This window comes from Channa argus, chromosome 9 (genome assembly GCF_033026475.1).
Source record: "Channa argus isolate prfri chromosome 9, Channa argus male v1.0, whole genome shotgun sequence".
Taxonomy (NCBI): Eukaryota; Metazoa; Chordata; class Actinopteri; order Anabantiformes; family Channidae; genus Channa; species Channa argus.
The window spans coordinates 19,252,359-19,272,022 of record NC_090205.1 but is presented as its reverse complement, the minus strand read 5'-3'; the positions used below and the strand labels follow the sequence as shown (position 1 = coordinate 19,272,022).

Genomic DNA, 19,664 nt, shown 5'->3' with positions numbered 1-19,664 from the left:
AAGAGGTACAGTAATTAACAAAAAATAAGGGTCGAAGGTCACTGTTAGTAAAGGTGGAGCTGATTTAAACCACAGGATGTGCTGTCAGGTGGTTAAAGCATAATGAGCCAACATTTATGAGCCAACCAGGGTTTCCTCTGTTTTGTTTATGTTGTGTATTGTAAGGTTAGTTAGATTAAGAAGTGTATAAGCGTACTGATGGCGTCATCAATGACATCACATGACTTACCTTTGAAGTGCCTTTAAAATTTGCCCTTTTAAGTTTGTTTAACCAGTTGTCAAGGAAACAATGTAGATAGAAGGTTGGTTACGAAAGTAAGTTGTGCATCTCAGCTACTGGAAAGAACTGACAGCTTTTGGAGCTACAAGATGAAGCTATTGGAGCTAACGGAAAAAACTGACTACAAGGTCGTGGTAAGCAACAAGGTAGCAGTGGAGAGTTGGGTGTGTAGCTGTGGAGGTAAACAATTTCTTGCCTCGTTCTGTGGAATTACTACGAGAAACGTGTTCGTGGAATTATTAGCGAACGTGTACTGTGGAATGACTTTGTTATCAGCTCAATTGTGGAACTTGGAATTCAATAAATGTTAAGTGTTTGTCATGCAACGATCTCGAGTGGATCTCTGGTGTTTTCATAAAAACCTATAAGATTTCTTTTTTTTAACTTTTTTGCTGTCATTTTTCGCTGATCTTGTGATCTGATGGCTTTTTTTGATGCTTCATTTTTTTCCCCCCATTTTAATTCAATTTTATTTGTGCCTTTTCACAATAAAATCATCTCAAGCCACAATCATAAAGAAACAGCCCCTGCAAACAATTAAGAAAAAGAACGTCTGCATAAAATTATTTGGTGAAATATATGGACAAAAAAAACAACAAACAGTACAAAAACTCCAGAACAGTATGGGTATTTTTTAAATAAAAAGTTTTTCTTATGTATTTAATTTTTTAAACTTTATAACAGTAACAGTGATACAAGTTAACGTTTTCTTATTAGTAACGTCACTTGTCACCACCAACAGCCACTCGTTACTTCCTAGTTTTTCCATTATTTGTAATAATGTATCTCATGTTTACTCTTTCACTCCACACGGAGGAATCTGAGAAGTTCTTCATTTCGCGCCTCACAGTGAGCTAATAATGTTACTGTAGCTCAAACACAGCTGGCTTCACTTTGCAGCTGACACCGGCCACTTAGCTGCAGTAGGTCTAAGGTACCAAGGTCTAACACAGCTTGTGCTCCTCAATAATTACTTCACTTGTGTCCAGACGTCGCTCACAAAAAAAAAGACACGTTTGACTATAATGTCAAAAGTTACAATTTATGTTAGCTTAGCGTTAGCTTATATGTAGCTCGGATTAGCTAAGTGTAGCTGTTAGCTAGCTAGTAATAAATCGTGAGTATTTAGCTTTGTTGTCCTACACTAGACAAATAAGGTGGGGTGAATTTTTTAGAGGATTTTTTTTATCTTTGAATATAGTTAATTCGGGGGTGATGGTAATGGTAAGGAAAGGCTCCAGAAGTGTTGGGAAGTACACATTGACACGCAAGCCCAGGCTACGCAGGAGGAGTCATTGTCCAGGCAGGACCATCATGACCCGCAGCCAGTGCAGCTCCAGCTCCAGCTATTTTCACAGGCTCCCGTCGGAGGTGTTTCACATGATCCTGGATAAACTATCTGGTAAGTGTCACTGGGGGCCTCGCAACCCACCTCCTGGACTGTACGTGTCCTCCATGTCTGATGCATTTTCTTTCCCCATGATCTGTTCAATAAAAAGTAATGTAAGCTTACTTTTATTTAAATAAGTCAGAACAAAAGAGACAAGAGTAGTAACGTTATACCATCCACTACATAAAGTGTATAGTGATAAATACATATCTAAGTATGTCAAGAGATCGTATTTAGTACTTTATGAGACTTCCTTGAGAATAGGTGATTTCATGTATCGAGTGTTTTTAAATTCAGTTTATGTATATTAAGATTTGCATATCATCTACAGCATTAACAGCACACCAAATAGCAGATTTAGCATTAGGACTTCTTTGTATTAATGTGTAAACTATGACGAAGAATGACAAAATTGGAAATTTTACTTTCAAATGATTTACTTGCTAAAATTACACTTTTAATAGTTTCAGTGTATGACATTTTTTGTGTTTGTCAGTGCTGGAGATCAGTGTGTTCGGTATGGTGTCCAAAGAATTCACTAGATATGTCTTGGACTACATCTCCACCCTGGCCTGGAAGAATAAAATCCTCATTCAGACCTTTCACGACTACACCTGTCTTGAAAAGAGACCCACTATTGCACAATACAGAGACCTGGGTATGCGGTAATGTTTTGCTGTATGTTTTCTTTTATATGATTCATCACAATACTATATAAGTAATTTGTAATATCTTTGTCTTATTGTCAACACCTCAGGGTTACTGTTTAAAAGATGTACCCTGTTGCTACCAACAAAGGAGAGGTTGAGATTCATTTTTAGCAAATTTTCACAGGTAAGACAATTTAGAAATACTATTTTTTTTTTTTATACAGCAGGGAGGCAGAGCCAGTAAAATTATTCAAATATACTGTGTATTGCAACTACTGTATATTATGCAACTACTGCTTGTTAAATATCGTATTTGCTTCTTGTTATTCTTTACTTTCAAATGTTTTATTAGCACCTCTTTTGATAGGTGGTGTACCTCCTCACTCACGTAGTTGCAATAATCCAGATGTTTTTTGCATTCAGAATATTGCAGGAATGTTAGTTGAGAAAAATGTTCTTTCCTAATATCTATTAGGTTTAACAGATTATATTGAAATTGATATTTAAAGCTGTCCCACTGATCTGTTTCAGATTCCCTGCTTCATGTTGGAGCGGTGTCTAGTCCCAGACTGCATTGGCTTTTCCTGCCACGGTGTCTTCCTCCAGGTGAAAGACACTTATAAAGGCTGGAAATTGTGTAATAGATTTATATTACAACCATATACTGCTAAAGTTTCAACAACACTTAAGCAGTACCTGATTAATTGGTTTTTACACTGAAGACATTTGGATTTACTATCAAAAGATCTATATTTGCTTTTATTTGATGGTATCTACACCTTTTATATATTAAACAACATAGAAGATGGCAAATTTTGAATCATATTTCCTATGATAACTTTAAGAATTATTGTTTTGAATTAAATTTATTGGCCATTTTATTTCTACTAAACAAGTCTTTTTTTTTGTTGGCACTGTGTTTTGGATTATTGTTTTGCTGCATCATTAAGCTTCTTCCATATTTGAAAACATTTCTCTGTACATTTTTACACAAAATGATTCTGTTGGTGACAATAACTCCCCACGCTTCAGCAATCGGATTGTCCGAAATATTAGATACTTTGGCCTTTCCATCATGTTGATTGGGGTCCAGAACGTTTGTGGCTCACCTCTGTACTTTTTGGCTAAGTTTAACTTGCTTTCCGATGCTTTCTGCTCATGAGGTTTGCATGTTGTGGTATGGCCTCTGTGATTCAGCTCATGAACTTTTCCTCAAATGGTAGAATTTTATACCTTCACTGAAGGTTTTTTTTAGTTTTTCTTCCTGTTCTGAGTGTGTTGCTCAGTACACAACTGATTTAGTTTTTTCGTAATGACATTCCAAATAGTTTTGTTGACAATGTTTGTGCAGTGCATCATGTTTTTCCCTCAGGTTTATCTCTTGCTTTTCCACCACAGGCAGCTCTCTGGTTTTCATGTTCATTCATCATTTTTTATTAACTAACACACTTCAAGAGTAAAATTCAAGACTAAATCTAAAAGAAGTCATTCATAACTATTAACATTTGAAAACTCAGTCAGTTGAAACTCTATCTCACATGACAACCCTTATCACCCCAGTAATTTTCCAGGTCTTTTGAAGAAGAAAAAAAGTGGCTTAATTTTATACTAAAGATCCTATCTTTTATGTTTCATTGAGGTGTATGTACCATCAAATAAAAGCTTTCATCAGTTGCCCACCTTTTGATATTAAACCAAAATACCTTCTCTTTAAAGCCAAAACATATGAATTAGCTCAGACTTTCTAATAGTTTGGTGGAGATTGTATATGCAAGCACAAAGATTTTTAATGGAAATGTGAAGGCAATAAAAATACCGGTTGATTTCTATCCTCTTACAGACATTAATTGCTGGCTGGGATGAGCTGGAGTGCCACAGAGTTTTCAACTTCCTGTGTGACCTTACAAACCTGCAGCAAAAAATAGAGACAGTCGTCACTTCAAAGCCAGGTTTGTGTGTCAGTGTATGCAAGTGAAAATGCCACTGAATGTAGAAGAGGACAAAGCCTAAGTGTAACATGGAGAGTAATCCATCACAGCACAGCAGGCTTTGTGTTAAACCTGCTATTTCCAGTGTTTCATACTTGAAAGTAATTTAGTTTACTCCCTCTGGCTCAGACTCATGGTGTTAGAGGTAGTGGTGTTATTGCATTACAATGATTATGGAAACACAGAACAGAGCTAATAGTATTACTAAACTGTAATGTGAAGTCAGGGTTTTACTGTCTCTTTTTGATTATTGAGCCCTGTGAAAGTCTTACAGGCCACAGAAAGGCCACAAACAACAGGCAGATTTGAACTGGGTACCTTCTAGCTGTGAGGCAGCAGTGCTAACCACTTCACCATCGGGCCGCTCTAACAGGCGTGATAACACAGTACTTTTTGTGTCTGTCATCAGGGTTGAAAGGGTACCAGGAGCTGCAACTTCGTCTTTTCTGCCGTCAGGTTCTGTTGGACCGATGGCCGAAGCAGCCAGATTGTCAGTTCTGGCTAATGCAACTCCTGAAGCCTTGGCCCATGGTCAGCCAGGCACGTTTACTGTTCATCCTCTATGGACCCCTGCTGCCTGGCGGTAAGATAATAAAAACATGTCGTGAGTTTTTTGTTTATTGGACGTATTGTATATCAATGTGTATATAGTTTTATTTTTGTGCAAGTGGAGACAAAGTAAATGAGTGACTTTCTCTCCTATATGCAGACACCCTCATTTGGCAGGATCTGGTAGCAAGAGGGCTACCTCACAAAGCTCTGTGGGACCTGGCTAGGGCTATTCTCCTGCTCTTTGGCAAAGTAGAAGTGAAAGGCTGGACCACTGACTCAATGTTAGCAATCCTGCAGGAGCTCACTGGTATCATACTGGCTTTCTAATGCTTTGACCTCCAGATTGATACATTCTGAGTTTAGGGATCAAAAGCAGATATAACATGATATGACCTAAACACACAAGTATAAGTATTTATCAGATGCAAAGTATATGATCTGTCAAGTTACCGTACTAGATTACTGGATTTATAGCTAATGTTCTTATGTCAAGTTTAAACTGTTAAATATTTCAATCTTTTACACTAAAATAGTATAGACTAATGAACTGACTGACAGATTTGATTATTGTAATTACCACATACAGTCATTCCCCAGCCATGGCATGTGGAGAACGTGGCCCGTCTGCTGGTGCTGTGTGGCACCTCTATCTGCTACAATATTCTGGCCAGCAAGGCCCTGAATGGACGTCTGCTTGAGATCTCCAGACTCATCGTATACATTATACTGGTGGGAGTCCTGTTTATTGTATCATCAGCTGAATAGTGAGTTATTCCCCAGCAGTTGTGCAGACAGAAAGGGCATGTTCACTATTATGTTTTGTATGGCTTTACTCATAGGTGTGCGAGAAGGATGGCTATCACATGAGCTGGGCGGTGAGGTTGGTACAGCAGGTCTGCGGGGTCTTTAGCACGGCTCCTGATAAGTTCTACTTTATCCAACAACTTGAGAACGCATTTTCAGATATCACCAGGGAGTTCTTTGAGTTTTCTGTAGCAGGTGAGGTGGAGCAGCTTTTGGAAGCATACAGTTTATTTGATCGAGTTCTTTTGTTGTTGTTTTTTATCCTAAATGATCTCTGACGAGTTGGGGTAGATAACAAACACATTTCTTTTACCAAAGCATATTATTCCACAACAAGTATTACTTACACAAATTGCAGCAATAATTCTTTTGTTTTCAAAAGAGTCTATGTAAGCAGTTGTAAGTGGATTGTAGTAGAGAGGAACTTTTCATGTTTTATGTATCGACAGCTCAGTCAGGTAGCTTTTAGAGGTATGTTTTCCCCTCAGTTTGCCACTCACAGCCAACCTTCATTTGCCTGTGCATCCATCCTGCAGTTTTTGCTGCACCCACGTGCTTTAAAAATCTTGCCTCAGAGTGAGACTGACAAAGGATTGGGAAATAGCATAAAAACAAAAAAGTGTAATTATGGAGGGAAAGTGAATTCTTACCACTACTCAGGTGTGCTGATTGTGTCTGGAAGCTCAACTATAAGATATATTCAACTAGAGTGTCTTTCACTTCTCAGACTGTTTAATGTAGCTCTGTCCTGAGAGGTTATTTGATACATGTTAAATGCTTCTATCTATCTCTTGTCAGGGAACCACCTTGAAGACAGGGAGACTTTCCAGACCCTGTGCATCCTCCTGGACTCCAGTGCTCGATTTCACACTAAATTCCTCCATATGTTTCTCAAATAGGATTGATGTGGAATAAGTTTCAAAGTGGGCCAGAGGAGAAACAGTTAGGGAAAAAGCAAATGGCCAATAATGGAGGGGGGAAACTGAAGAAGTCAGCGATACACATTTACAATAATCAGACTGGAACATAAGAAGGTTTAGGAGTTTGTAGAGGATTAATTTGGTTGACAGTTGTGGACTGTAAACAGTTAATAGAGCTCTTTAATGAATTTGGCTCAACTATACATTTTTTATATTTCTCTCAAAGTTTTAAAATCTTGTTCTTGTTAAACCATCTTGGATGTTAATTTTTAGAAATAGTATTTAATATTTATTTATTAAAAGAAGCAGTATTTCAGACTATTTATTCTCACTGAACCTCTATAAATATTGTTGTCCATCCATCCATCCATTATTTGGTTATCCTGTGTAGGGTAAATATAGTTGTGATATAATGTTCATGTTGTTAATTGAATTAAAACTATTTTTTTTAAATTTGTCTTACATATGTTTAATTTATATGATCTGTTTTTAAGTTGTAATTCAGCATTCAGCATTTTCAGGCATGCACTCAGGAAATAACAAGCTTTCTACAACCTTTAAGTAGTTTAATTCAACACCAACAGCATTAAAAAAAAGGTCAGTCAGTCATTGTGTCATAGAATGTCTGTGGTAAAGCAGCAACAGGGAAATTTTTATAGCATTCAGACTTAGTAGTGGCCGTGAATTATACAGATAAGAATCACTGGGAGCTTTATTTTTTATAGAGTAGTTGTACAAATTATACTAGATGCAGATTTAAAAAAAAATGCTGTAAAAAGTGTCACACAAGAAAAACTATTCTGTGTGACAGTGAAGTTTAAGGCCTACTACATCGAGCTTGATGGACACTCCAAGGGGCGACTGGGATCCAGTTAGTAAATCTATAGCGGTTCCAGGGTCACAGGTGTGTCACTCGTTCATGTGCTCGTTGTTTTCAGTTGATCTGAAGAAACAGAACATTTAGTTGTTTTTTTTAAATGAACTTTGTTATGCTTTCTGTGCACAAAAGTGATTATGCAATTAAAGTGGAAAATATACAATACATCACTTGACATAAATTGGAAAATACATTTTTCTTAAATGTCACGGAGCAATTTAGCAAAGTCAAAATAGAATATAAATTCTACATCTTTCATTAACATTGGACAAAATTGAAAGATATAAAGCACACAAAAACATTAAACAGATGGGGCTTATTTTATAGGGTGTCTGTTCTAATTCTCCCGTTTGGTTCAGACCTTGATTTTTTACAAAATCAAAGGCTTTTGTATCATGGTTTTGATCTTTATTTCAGAATAGTAACAACCCTAGCTTTAAATACCATCCATAATAACTTGTGTTTTTTTAGGAAAGCTCATTTGGTTTCCCATGATTTAAATCTTATCCAAAGAGGTACTAACATATTATCTACCACCACAATCATATCACGTGTTGACATAACAGTGTGATGATACTTACTGTGCAATTTGTTCTATTAGTATGAGGGAAGAAGATACAGTACATAATAATTAGGGCAATAGACAGAATGTAGGTAAGTTGTGAATGTCGCATATATGACAATTTATTACATGTACTAAACAGAGACGTCACCTTGTAGCCAGTCCAGCCCTTGCTGCAAGCCCTCTCCTTTGATTGCATTGCTGGCACTAGAAATATAAGGAGACGTCGAGGAATTAATGTCCCTGTGGCACACATTCACTTTCTCTAGAGTTTCCTTAGATCGTGGATGTGTAAAGCTTTCTAGCCCTTAATCCTTTTGCCTTCCATCTGTCTAATGAGTAAACAATGTGGAAAACATATAAAAGAAAGTCAGGCCTTTGAATAACTGCACGTTGCTGTGCCTCCCAATAATGTTTAACTTGTGAGCCGTAGAAAGGGGCAAATCCAGTATTCATGTGCTGGAAACAGACCCAGGAAGTAATCACTGGGTAAACATACTGGGTCATTTTATTTTCTCTGTTTAAGACTTTAAGCTGTAACTCTGGAAGCACAAAATGTCGTGGATTGAGAAGTGACAGGACTTGGCTCAGCTCAGTCCTCATCCTTTAGCGCTGTCTAATGATTCCTGTGGTAAATCACTTACAATAACAATGTCTGTCAAGGTTGTAGAGTTCTCTCCTCACTAGAGTAACAGTTTTTTACTAACATGCGACCATTGTTAGTCAGAAATAGAAAAAAGTAAAGAACCAAATATTTTTTTGGACTGACACTGTGTGGTCTGTTTAGAGAAAATGTGACAGATAAATTACCAGATGTGCCAGGGTTTGTCTCTGATGTTCTCCAAACACAACATCTGTGAGACTTTGACAGAAGACATGGCATCCCGCAGATCCATCTTGTTAGCAAAGAACAACACTGGTATCTTTCTGCTGCGGATATCTGAACAGGAAGACAGACATGTAATGAATCAACAACCATCTGTAAAATAAAAACGGCCAAGTTTTTTTGTTTAACGCAGTTTGGAAGTTTTAAAGCTAATGTTTGGCGGTTTTGGACTTACAGTAGCTCTAAATTAAATTCAGGTTTCTCTAGTTATTGCACACATTGTTGTGGTTTAGACACATCTCAAACATACTTAAAGCAATCAGGATCATATTTTACCCATTTAAGATGTTACTGTCTTTAGGAGATTACCATTACCATCAATAAAAATATATTCATTCATATTTATGTTCAATTTAAATGTTACGTAAAGTTTAATATTTTTCATCTGTGATGAAATGTACAGGGAGAATATTTTATCTCACTACTTTTTTTGAACCTTCAGCTGTGACAACATATATTTTATAAGAGGGACGTTTGATGCCACATAATTTAGACATATTTTTACAGATATTAGGTTGGGATTGTTATCTACGATATGTCTTTTCAGCATTGAGAAAACAGAAAACTGCTATTTTGTACCTTGGTGGTTGAGAAGAGTATCCAGTTCCTCTTTGGCAACAACCATTCTTAGTTTGTCACCACTGTCAATGACAAATATAATGGCGTGGCTTTCTCTAAAGAGGACAGGAAAAGACAATCACTGACACAGAGTCACACTGGTTAATTCTATTATCCAATCAGTGGTGGGCAAGTTGTGTGATTCCTACTTGTAATAATGCTCCCATAAGTTTCTGTATCTGCTCTGCCCAGACATATCAAACACTGTAAAAGACAAGCTGCAGGGGAGAGAGAGAAGGATCTGGTGATACAGTATTGCATTTATGTATATTTTTAATCTCATGTCTCAAAAACTACTCATCATTTCATTAAAACATGTTATAAATCTCTTTAAAATTCTACCTTGAACTCTTGAACTTTTCAATGTTGAAGCCAATTGTTGGGACTATTTCTTGTGCCTGTGTCTGCACACACACACACACACACACACGCACACACACACGCACACACACACACACACACACACACACACACAGAAACAGACAAGTGATGGCAAAGTATGTCAAGAAGGGAAGCATTTAAGGAAAGTATGATATGGGCTTTACCTGACTAACATGTTTCCACTCTTCTGACAGAGGGCCTAAATGATTCGAATGCTGAAAACAAGCAATCAGTAAATGATTGCAATGAAAGAAAGGAGATTTTGACAGGCCTTCTCACACGATATATTCCAAAAAAAATCACTGTATCTAAGTGCAGAAAACACCTTTGTACCCACATGGCAGGACCACACCGTCCTCTAATTTCCACTAATCTTTAAAGAAAAATGCTTAAATGTGCTCAAAATGAAATCCAGTTTACTTGACTTACATTAGCTGGTTTTAGTTGGTTGATGATGGTAGTTTTCCCACTGTTGTCCAGCCCCAAACACAAAACGTTGACCTCTTTCTTCCTCAGGCCAAGCCAGCCCGACAGTTTATCCAGCAGCCCCATTAGACTCAACTAATGCTAGAACATTTAAAATTTTAACAAATCAGCCCATAGATGTTCAGATTAACAGGAAATAAAAGAATTAGATTTGCACCCAAGTAAACACTGAAAATACACATAGCCTTGAATAGTGTGTTCCTACTTGTTGAGAATAGTGTCACGAGCTGAGATGCCGCCTGGGCATCCCAGCTTGTGACAGGTAATCCTATTAGAGCGACTTAAGCTGTGTGAACCACCTGGTGACCTAATCGCGGAGTACGAAGCGTCCCAGGCCCCCAATCCTTATGCATTTGATTTATTACTCTAACACCTTACCTCTCTGCGGTGGGCCTTCACCCTCTGGGCCCCTTGAAGACAGAGATGCAACACATATGCAGCAGCAACAGCAGCAGCAGCTTGTGCATCCTCTGCTCCTAAAATAATTGCACTTACTCTGCGTCAATCTGTTGTGTCAGTCTGTGTGCTTTGCAGTCTAATTCAATCCATCTGTTACAGAGTATTATAGGAAATCTACAATTAATTAGAAATAACAAGCACAAATGTCATGGCAACATAGGTAAGTGGCAATAATCACTATACAAACACAATTATTATAAGCTGAGTATTGAACTAAAATGTGGAAATATATGTTTTAATCAGGCAGTTTAGGCAGTTTTCTTTAAATAAGACACAAAAGGTTAAGTTTGCCTTGTAACGGGGAATTCAATCAGGAGTTTTCATATAGACATTGAGCAGGTCCAACAGCTCCATCTTCTGGTCATCTGTTACGTGTACAATTGTTTACATGTAGCCAGGTTGAAGAACTTGACACAAGTTCAATAAACTTCACAATAAATAATTTCACACTTGTGTTTGGTTGCACCACTCTGTCCACAAGCAGGGAAAACCTTATCATCCAGAGAAGAAGAGAAATGTCATTTGATTCTCTTTGCTGGTCGAAACCAAATGAAATGAGCAGCCAACCACCAGAACTGTTCATCTTTATTTGCAAATAAAAATTCGCTGTAACTGCCTCTTACAGTGTGAAAGATCTACAACATCTCTTTGGAAATCATAGAAAAATAAAATACAAGAATTATAAGTATACTTGTACTTTGTACAAAAGAACGTTCTAACATTGCTCAGCAGTAGAACATGCTAAACAAACAGCATCTGATATTCTCCATATTCTGTAGAGGGGGGGTGACTGTGAGCGTGTTCGCAGGCTATGTGTGCTGCTCGTATCTGTGCGTGCAGCTCTCCTACTCCTGAAGGCCTGGATGCATTAGCGCTCTGTGACCGAAAAGGCACGGATCTCCGGATCCAGTTTGCCTTCCGCATTAATCATCGAGCCCCAGTTCGTAATAAAAAGCACAGGTGTAGAAGGGCGTTTATTCTCTTGAATATGGAAAACAACTCAAACTAATGGCTAGGTCCTGTGACTGCACCGAAACTTGTGGCCTGCTCTAAAGTGTTTCTGTCTTGAACGGTTAACGGACTGTAAGGCATTCTGCGTGTGCACGTCAGCATGTGTGTATGTGTGTGTGTATGTGTGTGTGTTTCTTACTGTTGATGTTAGAATGACACATGATAAGTTATGATGCTGCTGTTAATGTTCATTCTGGCTTCTTTAATCTCTCTGCTGGACACCTGTGTCCTGATCACATACAACTAAGACTGACTCATCGGTTTCCATCAACCAGATTATAGCTACATCTGCTGCCTCTAACTCAGCTCACTATTTCTAATCTGCAGAATGCCCTATTAAACACTGACTTAGAGAATGGAAATATATGATGGTAAACATCTCAGTACATGACATCATCTACTGCAGATCCAACAGGTTTCTCTTCTGACTACATTTACATACACTCATTTCCCAAACTGCCACAAATGCCACGACCTTCACATGACCACAATGTTAAGCATAGGCTTGAGTAAAAGCAGTAAGTAGTGAAATCCCTCTGGTAGCTTTGCACCTGAGATGGAATATTCTTCTCTGACATCAACTTTATCCCAGAAGTGCTAAACCTGTATTAACAGTAACGTGTGAGGGTAAAAACAAAGACTACAGTATGTATGGGAAGAGTTCAGCAAATTCTGAAGAACCATATAAGTCCTTGTTAAGTTTCAAGACAATTTCCAACATCTCATATCTATACAGTATCTAAGATCTGTGAACATTCATAAGTTAAGACAGTGGAGATTGTGTACTTTCAGGCAATGTTTAACATTCACAGTCCAAAGAAATCAGGCTGATCACGCAACAAGTGAGTCCACCGGTTGCTAAAAAGGGTCAGAACAGACTTGTATGGTCATTCATCTGAAGGCAACGGATCCAGTTCTGCAAGCTTAGCATGTGAGCAAAAACGGGTGGATGGTGCTGTGTGAGTCTCAAGTTTAGATGTCCACAAGAATTCTTTCATTGCACAATTCTTCAACTCTCTCTGAGATACTGAGGTGACTGCATAATACTGTATTGCTGATTTGGATAAAAATCTTAAATAAATAAAACATTTTAAATAAGATCCAGATTTACTAGGGCTTTCACATACAGGACTGCACATATATAGATATTACGTTATGATAATAATTATTAATTCATTGTCTATACACTTTCAAACATTCAAGAAATCTCCATTGCTTGTCTCTTGCTTCCATCTTCAAGTATTAGCGTACCAGATTCTCTGGAGAAAGGGTCAACTAAAGCAATGCAAATAATAGCCTCAGGATAAATGAGGAAACCCCAAAATAAAAAAGAATATTGAGGATATTATTTTCAAAACACAAAACATTTCGATTGCACACCCGATAGCAGCTACACGTAAGTCGGAGCAAGAAAACAACCGAAAGATAAACTAAGATTCATAAGATTCAGTAGATTACGTTTGCAAATCTACATCTCTAGATTTTGTTGCTCAACACACAAAGTACTGCTGCTGCAACAAGGCATTACATTCCCCTAAATGAGGGCCTGGGCAAGTCTGTAGAGTCTATCAGGCTGTAATAGTCTGATAGAGGAGGGGTGAGGGGTGTATAGTAGAAAAAAGTCTGCCACTACTGGATGTGAGGGAGACCAGGCCAGTCTGCTGTGGTGGTCTGTCTAATGACCTCCTGTATGAAGGGTTAAGACTCAGGCACAGGCTGTAGACTGTCTGTCCTACGGTCTAGACTTCACTTCCATCTGGTCCATCTATCTGTCCATCCCAGGTTGTGGTAAAGTGGGTCCTCATACATGAAAACCCTTCTCCTGTTCGTGCAGTAGCTGAAGGCGAAGGGTCTGTACACTGCTGATGATCCGTCTCTGATGGCCGATCAGCTCCACCCCAATACGCCTCACATCTCTAGGCCGAGAGGGGAAACACACACACACACACACACACACACACACACACACACACATACACACACACACGCACACACACACGCAAAACACTTGTAAGGACTTTAAGTCCCTAATTCCTGAGACCCTCTAAGCTGCGTAACTAATGTGGTCACTTTTGATAATGTGGTAAGATCAGATGCCCTTTGACCCTAGCATAAAGACGATTACCTCCCTTTGTAGTATTTCTCTTATGTCTCTATTCTTGTAAAGTGTTTAAGAACACACTCTGAGATTACTTGAGCCACAGCCTTTTGGTAAAGTCGTAATTTAAATAGAACACATGCAGAGCTGGTCAAGTGGTGTAAATACTGAATGATTTACATAATTACAGCCACACTGATGATGGACAGATTGCAAAAGAACAATCACAAGGACGACCTCAAGCCCTGGTCAAGGTCCAAAAACACTGAATCCTACAATTCCCATAATTCTCCCTCCATCTGACAGCTTCATCTTTCAAGCTCTGAACTCCAGTTTGAACCACAGGCTTTCAGTTAAAATAATGTCCCAAATGCAAACTGAGAAAAGGCTCATGACATTATCAGACTGAACAGCACTTCTCATTGTGAGTAAAACAAACGTCATAAAAATTGGTGGAGTGCCCCTTTTAACTCACCACTTCTGCTACACAGATAGCTTCTACTTGGTTTCCTGCCATTTAATAATGGTTATGTTTTGGCTCCTCTACTCACTCAATACTCATCCTGGCCACAGAATCCAATGTATTGTAGCCTGCTGCCATGAAATTGCTCTTGTACTGACTCATTTTGATGGAGTCCAGCCAGTCACCAATGGAGATGAACATTGGGTAGTCCATTTCCTCCCCCGGAGACTCTGGTAAACTGATGCAAAACATAAAAACAACCAGCTAATGTCAGATGCCGTCTGTGTTTTTACAGCAAAACTGGCTCAAAGATTTAGACATGACACATTTTGTGGGAATTTTATGTGTAGGAGTAAAAGTGTTTATTAACTTTCCCAAGGAAGAAAAGTCATCTTATGTTTACATGGATTTAGGAGACCTGCGCTGTTATAAAGTCACTCAGTGTTTGAATAACTTAAAAAACCCACTTGTTCTGTTCAAAGGTGACAGTACTTCCAGAGCTGGTTGAGAAACATGATCCCTGCTCACTCCCACTCCAATTAAAATACAGTGCTTTTACAATGTAACACATAATGCTCAGTACACTATGGGAACCTATGTGCTGTACCTCTGAATGTCTTCTACCAGTGGCAGCAGGCTGCTGGGGTTGCGGATCAGTTTGTCCAAGAAGGAAACAACATCAGTGAATTTGGGTCTATGGCTCCTCTCCTTCTGCCAGCAGTGCAGCATCAGTTGATGCAGGGCCACGGGGCAGCCCATGGGTGCAGGCAGCCGATAGCCCTCCTCGATTGACAGTATCACCTTGAATGAGAGTTAAATGGGACGATGCGTGAAGCTTAATTGTGCAAGATGGCTGCTGTGTAAGAATTTCATTAACATATTTAGTTGAAATGCTCCTCTATGATCATGTACGCTCTATGATTGCCGTGTTTGGCACAAAATGAAAACTCCGTAGAACATTATGGAGGCTTTGCTTTTCAAACATTACAGAAAGTTTAGTGTCACTTAAACATGAAATGGTAGGTCTTTTATGTCAGGTGTGTGTACACTATGCAAGCTTGAAGTCCTTTGTGGTTGAAGCGATGGCATGTATATCAGCAGATCTTAACTTTATCTGTGGGTCTGTGTGAAAGTAGAGATCTATGTAATCTTTGAAGGGAGCAGTGGTAAGTGGCTGACCAGGATGAGATAGTGTTAGGCTGGTTTTACTGCTTGGCTGGCCTTTTGCCTTGGAAAGTACTTCTAAGCAATTCTCAAACAGCACAAATCCTCCCCCAAACTCTGGGACCTTGGTGAATGTGCACATATGTGGGTGTCTGTGTATAGATGTATACAAGTCTGTGTGTATGGGGTTGAAGGGATTACGGTGGAGCTTTCACACTCAGCGGAGAGAGGGATGGATCTGCTTCCTCCACGGCCCCTTCAATCCCTGACCACAGCCCAGAGATCAGCGGGTTGCTCAGCCACACTGAATCCACAGCTTTAAACTCCCCCTCGACTGGACAGAAGTCCTCTGAACTGCTGACCTTTACAGCTCTTTTCTGTTGCCTCAATCTTTTTTTTTTTTTAGCTTTTGGGTGAATCTCTCCAGCAATTCTGTTCTTACCCTCCTCTCTCAGAGGTAGGCTTTTGATGTGAGAAAACAGTCAGGTTAAAGGACAGTCCTTTTTATAGCTATAATTGAAAATAAACTCAGCATTTACCAATTTGGACAGGATTTGACATATGACATGTATTGTACAGGATGGAGAATCAGATTTGTGGGAGACTTTTTTTTAATGTAAATCATATATTAGTTAATTACAAACAGTTAATTAAAACATCTGCAAAAATTTAAAAAAATCTGCATAGATTGAATAACCACACTACACAGGGAGGACAAGGAGGTCCTTTAGTATGATTGTAGAAATAAGACAGGGACCATTAAATGTGTTCTGTGTTTTATAATCACATTAATCATTAATACTTTGAAGCTAATTCGAGGCATCAAACCTAAGCAACAGAAAGCTAGAAAACTAATTAAGATATCATTCAGACATCAGTGCCATTGCATTGAAACAACTAAAAAGCTACTTCAAATCTGACCATATGTTTTTTTTAAGTACATTGTATTTGATACCTTTGAACTTGAAAGAAGATTAAGTAAAAGTGTTTGATTCTTATTGTGGAGGGAGAGTTAAAAAATCACATCACATCCTAATCGTTTGTTTGGAAGACTTAAAGTATGAACGAAGCATAGAGCAGCCACATGATGACCACAAATTACTCACATCCTGATTTGACATCTCCCAATATGGCCGCTCTCCATATGACATCACTTCCCACATGACGATGCCATAACTCCATGCATCACTGGCCGAGGAGAATTTCCTATATGAGATGGCTTCAGGTGCCGTCCATCGGATTGGGATCTTACCACCCTGTCACACACATAAAATATAAAATACACACAGATAGATAATGTGTGTAGACAAGGACAGACTTGCGCACACCTTAAAGTATCAGCAGACATCCTGCTAACTATGAAGTCAGACGTCCTTTGTAACAACCACTGTTATGTTATGTAAAACATCCAGTAAACATGTATCCCAATCCCTCAGTGACCTCAACCCTGCAAATATAATTTTTCATCAGAGTTGTAAAAGAAGAACACAGTTAAAGTGAGCACACGTGAATGGACAGACACTTTAATACACATAAATACTAAAGGGATGGGTGTGCTACTATTCTGAATCCCTAAACTTCACCACTTCTGTTTATTGACTCCTCACCTCTCCTCTCACAGTCTTGCTAAGCAGAAAGTTAAATCTCGAACCATAAACACACATTTCCATTGCACAATAACCCCAGTACAAGCCAGGAAATGAAGGTCACTGTGGGCTCAGACAGATTTACAGAACAGTTTCCTCTCAGCACAACGGATTTTGAAGTATAACTTTTACTATATAAGTTCTTTCACTTTCACTTCCCTCAGGGGAAAAAAAGTAGAAAAGTCCAAATTCCACCAGTCCTATCAAGTAGGAATGGAGAGATGCAATAGCTTGCTTACGTGTCAAGTCTGTAAACACAATCCCTGATGATACAAAGAAAACTGTCATGTCTGTGGTGATTTTCCAATATCTGCCAAGACTTACTGCACATTCAGGAGACATGATGAACTTGTTTTTGAGAATAAAAGTGATAACACACACCAGCAAAAAAACATTAGCAGAAAATATAAGCGATCTACATAGTCCAGGGTTTTTGAAACTCAGACTACAGACTCAGCTCCAGAACAGCTGGGAAGAATTGTCTCGTAAACCCTCAGTACATACTGTCTCTTCAACTGGAGCAGAAATAGTTTACTAGTCTGATCCACTATGCCTTTCATAGTGTGACACCTCCACTTTTCCTTATATTGAGCTTCTCTGGCAAAGACCAAACCGGACCAGGCCTAGCCAGCAAATACAACTTAAGAAGGAAAACTTTGAATCTTAATACTTAGTATTAGTAGCTTCAGACCTGCATGCAACACCCTGACTGATGCTTTGATGGGCAGTTGTTTGGGGGGAGATAGGGGGAAATGTTATTCTAATTGTAAAGGAATTAATAACAGCTTTTATAATAGCATGTAATAGAAAGCAAGAGATACGTAATGAGCTATTTTATCATCACTGTCGCTTTTTGGACTGTAGATACACACAGTAATCAAGACAGATATAGAGAGTAAATGAACAGTGGCCCTATCATTTTCTCCCGTGTCATTATAGTGCCGACAGTTATATATCACTTGGAGCTTGTTAATTTGTTAGCCAGGCCTAGCTCTGGTATGTCTAGTTAGTGGAAGACTGATAATGAGCCACTAATGTGCTGCATTTTACCCATTCTGCCTAAACGATGTAATGACAAATGCACATGTATTTCATGTCAGCAACCACCACATTGTAAAGTAACAGTTTGCTAAAACGAGTTATATTAGATGGATTATTACTTTAAGTAAATGTGTATACACTGACACAAGTGAAGAAGAATCAAAGCGGATTAACTACATTTCATAATTTTTTATCCAATACAACTGAAGAACAGGTTGAGAGCAGCAGAATTCATCTTTAAGGGAATCCTCCTTAGCTATAGCTAACTGAATGAAATAAAATACTTTTTAATAATTTTCTGGTCATTAAACAATAGCAAAGGCTTTAAATAAATTAACAGAATCATTGATCTTGTCATTGGTGTGTGTGTGTTTTGGTTAATAGACCCAAAAGATGTAAAAAGAACTTAACAGTGAGCTTTGTGACACAGAACAGTGACAGATAAGATGATGTCTTATCGGTATCTTATACAATTAACAATTTTACTTTTTAAAGCTTAGGAAAGGGGTGTTTTGAGTTTTGGGGTGTAAGATGTACCGTTGTGGTGTAAGCAGCCTCCGGGTCGTCCTCCAGGACTCGTGACAGGCCAAAGTCTGACACTTTACACACCAGATTGCTGTTGACCAGGATGTTTCGAGCTGCCAGGTCTCTGTGAACGTAGCCCATGTCTGACAGATACTTCATGCCTGAGGCGATGCCGCGCAGCATACCAACCAACTGGATGACAGTGAAGTGACCATCATGTTGCTGAGAACGAGAGAAAGATACAGAGGAAAATGAAGAGAAAGCAATGGCAGCACCGAGAAACAAAGACAGAAAGAGTGCAAAAACCGAGAAAAAAGGATAAAAGATTGACACTGCCATTCATCCGTCCATTGCCAGGGAACTGACAGTGTGCTACTGTCAATGTGCACCAAATTATCTTTATTAGCCTTGACCAGGGACTGAGGGAGATCCTTATCAAGACCTCAAAACACAGTCATGCAAGGATAGTGCTGTTTTTACAGACATAAGGCACAGGGATGGAATTACTGGGCTTTCTATCAGCGGTTTTGTCACTTGTTTATTTCCCACAAAAATACCACCTGAGGCCACAAACAGACATAATCATACTTGAGTTCCCTGATCACTTCAACACTCACCCGTAAAAATGAGTCCAGCGATCCATTTTCCATGTACTCCACCACAATCATCACAGGCCTGCCTGTGAACACAAACACAATACATTTGTCTTTATTTCTTTAAAAAAACGAAAAAGAGCAGAAGAAACTGGAAAACTGCAACTGGACTCACATTGTACCTGATAAGCCAATTACAACAATGTATATAAAGTTAGTTTGCACTTTTCTTCAATGCCAAGTCAGTGATTGTTTAGGTTTTTGCGATCA

At 38.7% G+C, this 19,664-nt stretch overlaps 3 protein-coding genes across 6 annotated transcripts in view; 1 reads left to right on the top strand and 2 right to left on the bottom strand.

The window, feature by feature from the left end:
- The first annotated feature begins 1,471 nt into the window (after positions 1–1,471).
- Positions 1,472–6,563, top strand: LOC137133271 (F-box only protein 47-like). The gene is made up of 10 exons (XM_067516727.1): positions 1,472–1,682; positions 2,167–2,328; positions 2,428–2,504; positions 2,852–2,926; positions 4,161–4,269; positions 4,718–4,891; positions 5,018–5,167; positions 5,447–5,589; positions 5,700–5,859; positions 6,463–6,563. The coding sequence occupies exons 1-10, from the start codon at positions 1,496–1,498 to the stop codon at positions 6,561–6,563; spliced, it is 1,338 nt and encodes a 445-aa protein (XP_067372828.1). The 5' UTR covers positions 1,472–1,495.
- A 548-nt stretch (positions 6,564–7,111) lies between these two features.
- Positions 7,112–11,311, bottom strand: LOC137133272 (ADP-ribosylation factor-like protein 6). The gene is made up of 9 exons (XM_067516729.1): positions 10,338–11,311; positions 10,073–10,123; positions 9,870–9,931; positions 9,677–9,745; positions 9,489–9,583; positions 8,834–8,963; positions 8,175–8,230; positions 8,043–8,055; positions 7,112–7,527 (listed from the first exon to the last, which is right to left on the bottom strand). Exons 1-9 carry the CDS (start codon positions 10,458–10,460, stop codon positions 7,494–7,496), a joined length of 633 nt encoding a protein of 210 aa, XP_067372830.1. The 5' UTR covers positions 10,461–11,311; the 3' UTR covers positions 7,112–7,493.
- A 109-nt stretch (positions 11,312–11,420) lies between these two features.
- Positions 11,421–19,664, bottom strand: part of LOC137133269 (ephrin type-A receptor 6-like) — a 151,844-nt gene continuing 143,600 nt past the window's right edge. For 3 of the 4 annotated variants that reach the window (XM_067516726.1, XM_067516725.1, XM_067516722.1), the window contains 6 exons: positions 19,419–19,480; positions 18,814–19,023; positions 16,696–16,845; positions 15,033–15,226; positions 14,514–14,663; positions 11,421–13,778 (listed from right to left, as the gene is read on the bottom strand). In XM_067516726.1, coding sequence (XP_067372827.1) covers positions 13,604–13,778; positions 14,514–14,663; positions 15,033–15,226; positions 16,696–16,845; positions 18,814–19,023; positions 19,419–19,480 — 941 coding nt within the window. In that variant the 3' untranslated portion in view covers positions 11,421–13,603. Of the gene's footprint in view, positions 13,781–14,513; positions 14,664–15,032; positions 15,227–16,695; positions 16,846–18,813; positions 19,024–19,418; positions 19,481–19,664 lie in introns of all 4 variants that reach the window. The other variant, XM_067516724.1, reaches the window with a different exon arrangement.

Bases quoted from the DNA above. Each gene is read 5' to 3' on its own strand.
- LOC137133271 (XM_067516727.1), top strand. From the start codon at position 1,496: ATGGTAATGGTAAGGAAAGGCTCCAGAAGTGTTGGGAAGTACACATTG. The intron at 2,505-2,851 runs GTAAGACAATTT...GATCTGTTTCAG, and splicing joins TTTTTAGCAAATTTTCACAG to ATTCCCTGCTTCATGTTGGA. The intron at 5,168-5,446 runs GTATCATACTGG...TACCACATACAG, and splicing joins AATCCTGCAGGAGCTCACTG to TCATTCCCCAGCCATGGCAT.
- LOC137133272 (XM_067516729.1), bottom strand. From the start codon at position 10,460: ATGGGGCTGCTGGATAAACTGTCGGGCTGGCTTGGCCTGAGGAAGAAA. The intron at 9,932-10,072 runs GTAAAGCCCATA...GTGTGTGTGCAG, and splicing joins AGTGGAAACATGTTAGTCAG to ACACAGGCACAAGAAATAGT. The intron at 9,746-9,869 runs GTAGAATTTTAA...TCTCCCCTGCAG, and splicing joins GAAAAGTTCAAGAGTTCAAG to CTTGTCTTTTACAGTGTTTG.